This window comes from Microchirus variegatus, assembly GCF_963457635.1.
Source record: "Microchirus variegatus genome assembly, chromosome: 15".
NCBI classification, from domain to species: Eukaryota; Metazoa; Chordata; class Actinopteri; order Pleuronectiformes; family Soleidae; genus Microchirus; species Microchirus variegatus.
In genome coordinates, this window is record NC_139816.1 from 13507793 (window position 1) to 13522190 (window position 14398).

A 14398-nucleotide genomic window follows, 5' to 3' on the forward strand; every position below is an offset into this window, starting at 1 on the left:
GATGGCTGCAGGCTGGCTTAGAAGTATGAGTGATAATGGAAGGAAAGAGGGATCGATGCAAATATCAATACAGTAAAACAGGGGAGCCGTGGCGACGCTGAGACTTGGCTGATAGCCACTCTTCAAGGGTTTGATGGATCTCTGCAGGGTTTGCACGCATGCGTGCGGCGTGTGCACGAACACGCTTGACGAGTTTAACTTCAGGGTGAGAAGCCACCTAAATGAAAAACAATGCTTGCTTTTAAAAGATGACAGTTGGCAGTATGAGATGTACAACGTGGGTTTGTTGTTACGAATATGAATAAGTCTTTCAACATATTTCAGGTAAATCTGTGGAAAAAAACATGCTTTTGCTGTGAAATACACCCAGTTTAGAGTTATGTTTGTATTGTGACTGCAAAAATCTTCCGTACATCATAAAATGACAATAAACAATGCTGTCAGTCCTAATTGTCAGGTTGCATGTGATCTCACTCAGATAATGAGACATAATGGTTTTAGTAGACCCTCTGAGGCCACTTGATGGGATATTTATTATCCACATTTTTTCTTGAAAATCTAGAAATGCCCATTCAAATGTTTTGGTTGTGCATTGCAAATCTGAGTGTCAGGCGAGGCAGGATAGGCACTAATTGTGCTCGTACGAAACCAGAAGATAAAGGATGTCACTTTTTTACAGAGATTTTGCTGCATGAAGTCTGTTTTGCCTCCTAAGTAAAAGTTGGGGGGAACTAGAGGTCTGTGTGTCACTGCACTGGATGAACGCTACCATTCGCTGTGTTCCTCGTGTGGCGAACGTAAAATAACTTTTTAGTTTCTATCCCAATTTTAATGGGACTGTCGCAGATGCTGCAAACTGTGTTTAAAGATTTTAGGGGAATACTGCTGCATCTGTGGGAAAAGTTTTACCAAGCTGCACAAAAACCTATTAATTACTCCAAGTGACATCACTCGAGGCAATGTTGGCTGCAAGACTGCGAGTTTGAAAATGAAAGAAATGTGTGGAGTCAGAAGAAAATAGGCTCACCAGATCTCTGTAGTCTGCTCCACATATCTGTTTGTGATTACATGAGTCATAACTATCAGCCAAACGCTCCTTCACTGAACTGTTGGTGGTTGAGTTTGCATTTTGGGTGCTGTAGGTGCTAGCTTTTTGACAAAGGAGATGAAATAACTGTGAAATACAGCACTATTTACTCCCGTCCAGGTATTTGTTGCCTCGAGATAGAAACACGCCAACAATGTACCCGACCGCCATAAGATGAATACACCCACAGGTGGTCAAATGGGCCCATGCTTTGTTATTTCACACGGAAAGATGACTACTGCTTGGTTTGCAAGTTGAAAAGAAAGTTGCATCACACTTGGTGCTGCTTTGCACCTGGTGTAAGATAAGGCCGTGTGCTCCATTTTTAGAGGTGGAGATCCCTTTGAACTGTTGCCTCAACAGTTAGGGAGAGTGAGGATGAAAGTGCCGTTGAGAGAACACATAAATACTGAACACTGCTCTGGCCTTTGACCAAGTATGTCTTAACATCCACGCTTTTCTTTGCTTAGCGGCAGAAAATTGTTCCATGACCTGACATATTTGCTTCATTTTTTCAGAAATCACCTCTTCAGGCTCAATCTCGAAGACCTGACACTCATCCAGGTGAGTGCTCTTTTGCCGATTCTTCTGGGTGAATGTGTGCTTACTCTGTCAGTTAAGATGACTTTTGCAGTTGCACTCAGACCACTGCCTGTCTCCAGTACACACAAAGCTAGTTGTGGCATGGTGCCGCCAGCTCCCACAATTTAAATCTGTTACAGTAAAATGGTTTAGCATTTCACATGACGCAACAACTTCCCATCTGGTAGAGTGGCAGGGAGTGACAGCGCTGTGGGTTAATACACTGAGAAATGGAGAATGTCATCCATTTTTAAAACAGTCTCAGGCTGTTTACAAATGTACTAATTCTACCGTTTTAGTTGGTCTGCTTCTCTTGAGGTGTAAAGGCAAATAAAACCACATAGACTGAAGCAGATGCTCCAAAATGCTAAATAGAAATTAAAGAATTATACGTTCATGGATTTGACTTCTGCATGTTGTGACATGTTGAAGGTTTTCTGCACAAAAATGCACATAAATAGCTGGAAATTCAAGGTGGCAATTATGCTTAACGTTACTTAGCAATTATACTTTACTTATCAGTGTGTCTTTCATCTCCTTCCCCCGAAATGTTTTCATTCTATTTTTTTTCTCTGCACCTTCTTATTTTGCTTCTTCTTTTCCACACTTGTGTGAAAACACATTCCTCCATGGAGTTAAGAGTTTTGCGACTCATTGAGTTGCCATACCAGCGCCGACACATTGAGGGGTTTATTTCTATTTGGTAGCAGCAAGGCTCCTTCGGTGGTTTAGACCACTCTTAATGTCAGGCATTTACACCCTGTAAAACCATTGGGAGAGGATCAGGAGGGAGAGAAAGAGAAACACCGGAGTGAGAATGACTGGATGGAACAAAAGGGAGAATAAAGGGAGCGAGGCTGATATAAATCCACTTGGAAAGCAAAAGTGAATGAACAGTCGGACAAAATAAAAAGCGTAGCTGAATTTGTTGGATTGGAGGGGGCTGAGAACGACACGCACACACAAAGGATTTGCAGCACATAGACACAGGGAAGAAAACTGAGAAACACCCCCACTGAGAGACGAGGATGCATGCAGAGTCAGTCTATTGTGGCCACGCAATGGGACAAAGATGCTTTTTAAAGATGCTCTTTGCCATCCGTGCACCCAATCATCCCTCATTCTTTATTTCATCCTGCATTCGGCTATTGCTGCATATTCAGCGAGCAGATTTCACCAATCCAATCAACCCTTCCAAGATGTCTTCTCTTGAGAGAATACTACCTGGTAATCCCTGCCAAGGCCTGGGGCTAATGTAAAACAGTCCTGTTCACTAGCCCCTGCTTTGCATTTGACTGAGTCAAGTGGAAGGTTAAGTTCAACTGCTGAAGTTTGAGGAGCACAATATCTTTGGCATGCACCGCTCTCTAGTGTTTCTTTCTTTGCTTCCTTCTTTTTCATTGTGGCATTAAGTGGGAGATTTAATTGCACAGAGATTTGGTTGCTGCTGTGGCTGGGTTTACATGTATTTGTCTTTGTTAATGTGCCTGAATATGAAAGACTTCCAAGAGCAAACAAAAGAAAGTTTGAGAACAAACTGTCTTAGTTGTCCATTGCAATTTATTCCGATTGCACTGATGTTCCAAAGAGTTGCATGAGGCTCTTCTGTTATTTTCTCTGCAGAGGGAAAAAAAAAGCTAAAAGCTACACCCACATTTGTCTTTGTGATTTCACCCCATCCCCATGCATCAGCCCTGTCAGATAATGCTCAGTGGCAGTGATTTGTTCCTGCATGGTTGGCAGCTCAAAGAGGGAGGGAGTGTAAGGTTTGACAGAGCACAAGGCTTAGTGCCAGCCTAATACAAGCAGCCTATAATATACTAAAGAGCTGGATATAATTACCAAATGATTGATAAAGGGCTGATCTCATCTTGAATGTACATGTATGGGGCTTTTGTGTCGAGGGGAGGACACAAAAGCCCACCCACTCTTTCTGCACTCAGGCTCAGCAATTTTCAAGCTTTCCGCAAAACAGTAAATTAACTCAGATTACCTGGTAGTCTTACTGTTGTATTGTGGATAGTTTAGAGTGTAGCGACACTTAGGGCGGCAGCTAAACACTGCTTTCTTGCACATAGCGAGTTGAGACCCAGAGATCGATATAGTCTGTGCCCCAGAAACCGTAATCTCCTCTGTAAATGCCCTTCGTGCTTGGAGGTAATAGAAAAAAAATCGAGGAACTCAGGAATGCCAGAAGTTGGAGAGAAAGTGGACCTTTTGTTAAAAAGACTTGATGCTGAGCCAACTGAGAACTTTAATGCTGTCATTGCCTCCATGTCTTTTGAGGCCACCCCTCAGATATGCTCTTTTATGTCCTGGGAAAAGAGAGGGTTCAGTCCCTGAAGAGGAATATAAAGGTTTGTCCGAGGAAGGGTTTACACAACAGAGCGTTGCTTTAAGGATCAAAGTGTAAGATCAAGTATAAGTGGGAAACCCTCCACATTAAATGAGCTTGTTAGCATGTACTCATACTGAATGATAAATGTGAGTAGAAAGAGTCAGCCTTTCAAACACAAGCCAGTCCTTTTTATGGCCTTGATTGGAGTTAATATCTGGTTCTTACAGGTTGTTTTTTACTCCTGTAGTCCTCTACCTGTCAACCTTACCATTATCCCCACTGATTTGGACACTGTTTAAGAACAAAAATAGTCTCATCCTTGCACTACTTTTATATTGTGCACTTCAAGTTAAAAAAAAAAGGAAGACAAGGACAACTAATGAGACATTTAGGCCACATCCACATGAATATATTTTAATTTGACAATGGTTTTCAGATATCAGTGACTGTTATAGTTCCGCATCAGAAGTAATCAGCGTCTAATACCATACCTAAATACAGACCATTCTGTTACACATGTGTTCTGTTGTAAACAAAGCTGAGTCCCTACTTTGCAGTAAGGGTAAAATGGTGAAAAGTAAGAGCAAAGATTTTTTTTGAGAGACTGATGTCAAGGCAAAACTGAACTTGAATATAAGTGTTAACCATAGATCCATTATCCTCAGTCTCACTTTCTATCTGTCCAGACTGAAACGCGAAACGAGTTAGTGTGGATGACAGCAGAATGTTGTGTGTTTAAGCAAAAATAGGGTCAGGTAATGTGGTTGTAGCCTCACAACTACCAAAGGAGTAGACATAGAATAATATCCTTCCTTCACTTACAGGTGTACCCTCACTTTATTCCTCCCATCTGTTCTGTATTGTCCTTCTGTCTCCTCTGTCCCTTGCTCTGCTCCTTGCCCTGGCTGCTGCCAACCTTGGGCAGGTGAATCAATGCTGGCATCACCATTATGCACCTTCCATGGCTCACTGAGGAGAGGGGACAAACACTGATGAATTGGGACCTTCTGCATTTGCATTGTGTTCAGTTTTGCATTGTGTTGGCAGACCTGATGAATGGCCATGCTCGCTCCATGTTCTTCTCAGCTTTCCTCTCTGCCTGTGTGCTTCCAATATAATGGCCTTTGATGATTTTTAATAGTGATCCCTTTTGCCCTTTTCTGTAGCTGCATATTTACCCTTGCACACCTGTTCAAATCGGAGACTTCACACTTTAGTGCCTGTCCTCAAAGCCCAAAGTGTTTAGTAAGTCGTTGGCACGACAAGTTCTGCAAGGAGAAAAAAAAAATGAAGAAACACCACTTTAAAAAACCAATATGAGCACGCTGTTTCCCCAATGAATCAAAAACGGGATGCAGACGATGAGTACCAACAAAAACAGTGTGGCCCAGCGTTAATCAGTCAATAAGCTCTGGGATGAGGAGGATCAGTGGCATTGTTCGCTATTCAATACTACACCACAGCAGAAAAGAGTGGATATTTACTTCAGTCCCCCTCTCTCTCTCTCGCGCGCTCCCCTCCCTTCTTCTGCACTGGCACATGAAAACACCATCCATAACAGCTCCTCTTGGCAACGGACACTGTGTGGTGTTGAGATGTATATTGTACCGACGTTTTTTCCTTTGCTTCCCCTTGTATTGTCATGTCGTAAAAGAAAGAAGGGGACTCCGACGAAAACAAAGGGCTTTTTCCCGTATCACCTGTTGTATTTCACCGGCACGTCTCTTGCAATTACACTTCATCAGACAGACAATTAGCCCTGCTAATCAGTACGTAACAGCAGCTATCCTCCACAGTGCTGAATCCATTGCTAATTCAATTACTAGAACCCACTAACTTGGCCATTTAAATGCATAGAATAAAGAGCAACAATGGGGTTTGAGATGTAGATACCAGCTCGCGCTGTGATATCATGGGGGTTCGATGGCATGTTTAAGCAAGTGTGTGAATTTACTGTTGTCGCAGTCACAGCAGGGGGTCGCTCCAACACGGACTTAACGTTTTATGGAGATTCGATGCTATGTGTGTCGTGACTCCGCCACAACATCAAGAATGTGTACATTTTTCAACAGCCTACATCGGGCAGACATTCGGTTAAGTTGCGGATATTGCACCAGTACATCAAGAGGTAATATCATAAGTTCCCTGTAAACAAATTGTCCCGTGCGCTCTCGCTCTTAACCCACCATCTTCTCGTAATGAGACGCACACAGCACAGTCGTTTCACAAATTGAGACAGCTGTCAGCAGTGGGTGTGATCTCTGGACAGTCGTAATACTAAATGTATTAATGTAGTCAATATCATGTCTGGAAAAAAATGCTGTTTTGGAATGCAGCTCCTAACTCCGTCCTTCCACTCACTGACTATTTCACTCTACCCACACTGTCTCTTACTGTGTCTGACTCCTAAGTTGGACTCTGTTTTCTCTTTGTTGGTTTTCTGTTTGTCTTTTTCCCTTCAATGTCTTTTCCCCTTGTCTCTGTTGCCGTTCCTGCCCACCAGCTCCCCTGGTATCTCTCCTACACCCACCTTGTGGTGACAATAGCCCCTCAGTGTGAAAGTTGACATGGTGTTTGAGCACAATGGGTTCATCTCTCAAGGATTATGCTCCATTTAGGGAACAGTAGAAAGGGCAGACAGACGGAACATAACAAAATGCAGGATATTTTTTCTCCTCTCTTTATGTTTCCCTGAAATACAAAAAAAATTCTCTGTTTATCGACTGTGCCAAACTCCCACCGCCTCTCTCTGAAATTCTGCATCTTAATCGCACTTTATCTCAGACTCTCCAGGGCTGTTACAACTGTGTTTCTTATTTGCAATTTGAACAACACCAGTGTAAACCGCACGAGTCAAAAGTCATCTAGCATGGCAAGAAAAACACACAAGCATTGAGACAATTGAGCAAACAAGGCAACATGGCTAAACCAAAATGAATCAAAACACAAAGACTCGGCATTGTTAGTTGTAAACGTTCGTCACAGTTTTACAGAATCACATTTATTTCCTGTTTCAATGGTGATTAACTTCGTTTATAATTCTATTGACGCTCATTAATTGAAGTGTTATTAATGACATTTTGTGAATGTGATCATTTTCGATCTTCAAACAAAAATGTTCCTGCACCTCACCCAGGATCCTTAAACTAATCTTTTAATGTGTTTCTTTATTTATTTTCAGTTTCATAGGATAGATAAACATGAATGTTTATCTGAGAACTCTCAAGTCAAAGTTATGCCTTGCATAAATGTCACTCAGTAAGATTGCCATCAATACTGTCATGTAAAAGTGACACTCTTTCATGAATTACGCCTGCTTGTAATTGCCTTGATATTTTCTTGATGTAGCATGTCAGAAAAAATGTTCTCAGATATTATCAATGATGTCTTAACTGATAGAATCGTAATCCTTTAATTATATTTTTTAACAATGTTCAACCACAACAACAGGTTATTATGTCTGTAGCTAAAACCACTTGGCCTAGCTCACCAACTTTAATCCCAGTCCCTTTCTGATTCTCTCATCTTCTTTGTTACCAGCCTCTTATTCAGAGATGCAGAAAGATGTTTTGTTGAGGCTGATAATGCAAAGAATGATTATTTAATGGCGTTTTTTTTAAGGCAGATTCGTCTTATAAGCACATTGGCTGAGCAATAGCATGTTAACGAGCCTCTAATGTTTCTTAATGACACCGGTGCTTGCCTTTGCTTGGCCGTGATTCCGTTCTTTAATCTGGACCATTTGAATCAGCGCAGTCTTTAGTGCAGCTTTAGTGTTTGACGACGCCGTCACTTATAGCCATAGTATGAGCATAATCGTCCTCACCGTGGTGGGGGAGATGGAACGAGAATGCCTCGTATTGAGAGAATTTGTTTTGAACCGTTTTTTGAATGATTATGAATGACATAATCACACCGCAATGATAAAAGCAACCACTTTGCGGCCATTAATGTGAGTTCAAGCTGTAATTTTGCAATGTGTGATGACGGATTTTTACACCGAACATAAATGAGTAAGGGTTTCTGGCCGTTAACAGGATTTCTCGCCTTATGTGATGAGTGAAAGCACTTTTAAGTACCTGCGTGTGTGTGTGCGTGTGTATTCTTTGTTATATCTTTGTGAGGACCAACAAGCTTATAAACCATAGGGAGTGAGGACATTTTGACTGGTCCTTACATTCTGTCACCCCTTAAAAGGGCTTTTTAAGAGTTAAGACTTGGTTTTAAGGTTAGAATTTGCTTAAGGTTAGTGTATGGATTAGGGTTAGGCACTTAGTTGTGGTGGTTAATGTTGGTGTAAGGGGCTAGGGAATGCATTTTGTCAGAGTGTCAGCACTATGAATGCTGTGCAAATGTGTGTGTAGAAAAAAAGAAACATGCACCCTAAGCTACAGGAATTTTGGATATTTTGGGAAAGTGAGGACATTTCGTCTGGTCCTCAAAAATGTAAAGAGCTTTTGGGAGATTAAGAACTGGTTTTAGGGTTAGGCATTTAGTTGATGGTGAAGGTTAGGGTAAGGGGCTAGGGAAGGCATTACGTCTATGATTGTCCTCCCTATGAATGGTTTTCCGAGAGTGTGTGTGTGTGTGTGTGTTGTGCTGCTTGTGATGATGTGTGTGGTTCGTCTGTGGTGGTTGCACAGCCTCAGAATAGCCTGCCTTAGCCTGGAATGTGAACTTGCGCTTGCACACACACACACACACACACACACACACACACACACACACACACACACACACACACACACACACACACACACACACACACACACACACACACACACACACACACACACACACACACACACACACACACATACACACACAGTCCAATCCAGCTCCCGTTAACACTCCATATCTAATCCTCTCTGTATAGTACCACACACCCACAGCTCTCTTCAACTAAGCTCACACCTCTTACGGCCTATTTGATGTGTGTGAGTGTGTACATATAGATGTTTCTGCGCCTTACAGTAGGAAGGCTTCTGGAGGCAAAAACGCTAAGGTTTTGCCATAAAACAGAGGAAACTCCCAGAGCCTTCACAAAAAGGAAATAAAAGAAGTTTTTAGAAAGTGCTGAGGGGGTTTTGCTTTCTTGTCCTGGCATAAAATAGTCCCGATTCCAAGGTGAAATCTAAAATTCTCCTCCAGTTAGCGATATTTACCGTATTCCAACTGAGTGGAGTCCTTAGGCTCTGGCCACTCGCCAGGTTATTACTGCCAGAAAAGTTATATCTCTAAGAAAATGGCTGGTTTTACTGTTGGAAACTCTTTGTGACTTGGTGTTAAGTGTATTATTGCAACGGCCACTTTGCTGTTAAGTATTCCTCTCTCGGCCACTCGTGCAGAGCGCTGGTGGGAGTGAACGGCTACTTCTGCCTGTCACTGTCGCGCGACTACCTCAGCGGCCCGGTGCTTTCGCGAGGCCATCTCTCATTTTATAAATAGATAACTTCTATCGTTGAGGAAGCCCCCCCAAACCCCCCCACCCCTCCCCAGAGGTCATGCTGAAATTAAATTGTCGAAACAGGAACATGGACGTGTCTTTACCCTAGGAGGAGACAGAGCAAGGTTTTAGTATCTTCTTATTTCTCCCACTCCTGTTGTAAAAATGTAAAAGCCGTCCTTCTGTTTCTTGCTCACATGTAAATTGCATTGACATCCCACTCCAGGGATTCACCTGTTGTGTCTTAAGATCCTTCCATTTCCCTCACACATAAATCAAACTGGCATTCAGCTCTTCGCTCACCTTCCTCTTTCCATTCGAGAGCGCTGCTTGATATGTACCTTAATTGGATTTCGTGTCGGTATGTAATGTGGCTTTCAATCTCGCGTGTAGTTTAAGTGTATTTGTGCAAGTGTTAGACTAAGAGAACAGTAACAATGTAGTAATGCATTTACAGTTTGTTTCCGTCATAATCCATTCCTCCCACAAGAGTCAACGCTCGGATATCAGTGCTGCTGACGCCATATCAAGCTCATCAGGGCTTTGTTTTCTGTGTTTCCCTGTCCTCTGTGGCATTTTTTTATTGCTGCTCTTTTTCAGACAAAGTCACCAGACATCAAAATGACTTCAGAAAGGTGGGAGTTTCACCACAGTCGAGAGCACAGGCATTGTCCTGTTTGGATTCCCAGCGTGGCTTTCAAAATGGTTCTTGGTGACATGGCGCCAAATGTCTATGATGTTTGCTTCTTCTTGATGGTTTATTGGGAGCTTACGCTGCTTTTCTTTCTCCCTGCAGGAGGCCGAGTGGCGCTGTGATGAGTTCACCAAGGGAGCCTGCTTCAGCCGTGGCAAATCTGAGGTGAGTTTAAGTGATGACCGAGCCTTTGAAATGTCACACTGCTCTGTTGCTGTGTCAGACACTTGTCACTACTTTGAGGAAAAGTTTCAGCTGTGGCATTGTTAAAAAACAAACAGAAAAAAAAACTGTAAAGTAGGTGTGGGTTCATCATAGCACAATAACATTTCTTCACCTGACATTTTATGTCTGAAAAAACGTCAACATATTTCAGCCCTAACGCCATGGTTGTAAAACAAGAGTCCACAGCCATGTTATTGGCTCTTTGGGACTGCATTTATGCCCAGTGGGAACATTGGACTGCCATTACCCGAGCCAGTAGTGTGGCTAAGAATTTAATGTCGGAGTGTAACTTAAGGTTATCCTGATGACATAGCAAGTGGCATTCTCTCAGATTTGTGAGAGAGGTCACCCAGAGCCCAAGACGATGACTACTTTAAATCAATAAAACAACAAATAAAAATAATTTAAATGGAATGTCATTTCATAGTAAAGCAATAATCCTCCAAAACAGCTGACAATTGTTGAGAATTTTCCTGTGGCTTTGGTGATCTACAAAAACAACTCACGGATGAATGCTTTGCCACAGGAACTGAACGCCCCGGTTGTCCGAATTTCCCACCAGAGCCGTAGTGGTGCTTAGTTATAGAGGAAGAAAACAAAGCAAACAAACAAAGTCAGTTCTCTTTATCTTTACTTGCAGTGTGGAATCACCCCCAGAAAGCACATCACAACTAAAATATTGAATACATAATGCAGCCTGAAAGCATCTTGGACCAAGGGCCAAAGAGCCACTGGAAATCCCTGCTGTGTGTGTGTGTGTGCAACTGACCTCGAAGATGATTTAAATCAACTTGTTATAAAGTGAAACGATTCCCAACCACACCTTAACAGTTATTTCGAGACTTTGGAAAGACTTTGGAGTCCCTATTGTTTTTGAAATTTCTCTCTGTGCTTAACTGTATATTTTTGTGGTTAGCCGGCATGGTCTTTCTACCCAACAGCTGGTTTCAAGCTGAACTTGACTTGTGGGTGAACTGCCCAGCCCTGATCACTGTGTGTGTGAGTGTGTGTGCGTGTGTGTGTGCACCGCTGTGTATTTATCCTCCTGTGAAAGGTGGTTAGGGACCCATAATAGGCACACTCGGGGCTGGCCAGCACAAGATAGCTGAAGTGAATTACAGACCTAAGCTACCTCAGTCCTTGAGAGTCACTGCTGACTGGTGGAGTCAAATTGTTTTGCTCACTGTTCCCTTCTAAGGATCGGCTGCTGTTCACCAAGAATAGCATTAAAAGACTTCATACTCCTGCAGATGATAGGGCTTTCAATGGTTTATTACCCAGCACAGTGAGCTGCGATATATCATCTCTTTCACGTACCTTGCCTCGGTTTTGAGTGAATTTACAAGTGTTTATTCTCTCCTCTCTCTCGTGTATTTGATTTATTCAAACCAGGAGAAGAAAGGACAATGGAATTGAATTGACAGGACTTGATTGCTGCCTCTGCTTTGTTTTATATATATACATAGCGTGAGAGCCAAGCATAACAGCCTCTGTAGGATGTGCAGCATTTGTCAGGACGTTTTCATAAACAAGACTGTGAGGCTAGGCAAATATTTAATATGTCGTTATTTACTGCAGAAGCAAACGGCAGAGAATTAAATTATGCAGACCCGCGCTCCTGCACATGCTCATTCATAAGCAAACAGGATGTGCAAATAACACAGAATATACAGTAGTTTAAGCACAGATGTACACTCACGAGTCCTCTGTTTTAAAGAAGTATGCACACAAATGCCTGCATACAGAAGCTTGGCTGTGCACCTTCTATCTTGATCTGGAGAAATAAAATTCCCTCCTTTCCTTACTCCAGCCTCTCGTGCAGTGTCTTGCACCCCTAAATCACAGTCTTACGGCTGAGGGGAGGAGGGTACTGTGTTGCCCTGGGCACCTTGAGTGTCTCAGAAAAAAAGCAGATTTACAAGGTTTAAAATTTGTGTGATTTGTGTGAGGAGCGCCCCCCCCCCCCTTCAACCCAGCCAGTGCCCCTTTCAAGAGGAGGAGACCCGTTTACTCCGAGGCCAAAGACAAATGCTACCCTCTGACGTGATCACTGACTGCCTCTGTCCTATTTACTCTGATTTTTGTTTGTGTTAATCCCCCCGTACCCCTGCATTAAAGCCTTCTGTTGAGAGTTCACAGCATTCATTACCGAGTCATTGAATCAGTCATTCTCCCCATCAGTCTGGCTTTATTTGTCAGGCGTGTTTTAACTCAGGCCAGAGTGGTTTGTAAGTCAAAAGTCAAGCCAAAACCACGAGTGAGCCAAGACCAGAGTGGTGAGCATGTACTTCACCATAAATTAGAGACAAGTGGGTTGAATTGATTGATGAAGAGAGTATGGCTTAAAAGAAACATGATTGAATCACGTATATAAGAGGCTACACTTCCATTTCGCCATTTGACCAATCTAAGCTAATCCCGAGTGGACCTCTCCCACGCCTACTGAATTTATCTGTTCTCCAGCTTTTTCAGACCCCTCTCCAAATCTGCCGCTTCTTGAATTAAGATGTGACACGGCTAAGCCCGAGTGGCCATTAGCCTTGATTTGACTCTGTCGGGCTTGGTCACGTTTTAGAGTAGCCTTCCTGCAGCTGCAGGTTTTTGTCTCATTTATTGGCGTAAGGTGTAATTTGTCCGTCCGCCTAATGCTGCTGCTTGTCAATAGATAGTGGTGCTACCGGCGCTCACTGTAATTTGTCCCGTTGTGTTTTCCACAGGAGGAATGCCAGAACTACATCAGGGTGCTGCTGGTGAATGGGAACAGGCTGTTTACCTGTGGAACCAACGCTTTCACCCCCATCTGCACCAACCGAACGGTAGGAGCAACTGCATGCTTTATGCTTCCGAGAGTTGACTATACGTTCATACAAAGACAAATTGTTTCATTACACAGTTCAAGGAACCATTACTATTTAAATGATCACATTAGCTCCTCTGCATAATACATCATGTAAATGTGTGTTACTGTATGTTGCTCGTGTGTCAGCATCATCAACGGGTGTCCAGACCAGTGGCGATTGCTCTAAAGACAGCAAGGGAAGCTCAGCTTCAATCTAAAATGTCAAAGTCAAATATGTATTGTGTTGTATTTACATTTGAATACTCAATACACAACATGCACTAGAGCGCAATTAGAACGTGTCACGAGTTTGTTCAGAATGAGCTTATCACGGACGGCAGATCATTTGATTTTCCTGTATTCCCATTAAAACCACTTCAAATGTTCTCTATGGGATGACACAGAATAGTTTTTCACTGTGGTGAGCTCGGTTAAGGTGGTCAAACGTCACTGTATCCTCACCTATCATATTCCTTCTTCTTAAAAAAAGAATGTCATAAAAAAAGCAGCATATAGAGAGCATATTGCCTTAACAGTTATTTAGACAGCTTGTCACAGTTTTGCGTGAACGTCAAATGCATCTGAAAATGCAGTGGAAAATCAGAGATGATAAAAAAAAAAAAAAAAAAATGTGATTGCTTTGTCACAACTTGTCAAAACAAAAAGCTGTAATAGAACACTATCGCACCTTAATAAGTCATAAGTCTGATAACACCCGAAAATAAAAAGACTGGAGTGTTAATTGAAGTGACGATGTTAGAAGGTATAAGGTCAGAAAAGAACAACACATTATTGTGTGATTGAGTCTTAATTGTCGTATCACACTTTACTGCACCAGAACACCTAACTGTTCTCTGCCTGTGGGGTGAAGTCAGAGATTTAGACTAATTATAACATGAATCTCATTAAGCTTGTTTTAAGGAATCTTACATTCTCCTAGTTAGATGCAGCAATCACAATATTAGCCTTAGATCGTTACTGACAATAACGTTGAACATTTAATAGTCCTTGTTTCACTGTGCCGAGTCACTGTGATTATTTATCTTCTGTATCAACGTATGTTGTCTTTTCTTTCACGTTTTAATTTAAGTGCTGTGTGGTGTTTTCACTCCTTTCTCTAATGCGTTTTCGAATACCACACGACTTATAACCCCACGTTTTAAAGGGATTTTTACTCTGACTTTTCA

The 14398-nt window shown here is 42.2% G+C and overlaps 1 protein-coding gene across 1 annotated transcript in view; it reads left to right on the forward strand.

The window, feature by feature from the left end:
- Positions 1–14398, forward strand: part of sema5a (sema domain, seven thrombospondin repeats (type 1 and type 1-like), transmembrane domain (TM) and short cytoplasmic domain, (semaphorin) 5A) — a 124181-nt gene that overhangs the window by 46290 nt on the left and 63493 nt on the right. Inside the window, exons 4-6 of the mRNA XM_083901966.1 lie at positions 1606–1651; positions 10250–10312; positions 13090–13188. Coding sequence (XP_083758092.1) covers positions 1606–1651; positions 10250–10312; positions 13090–13188 — 208 coding nt within the window. The remainder of the gene's footprint in view (positions 1–1605; positions 1652–10249; positions 10313–13089; positions 13189–14398) is intronic.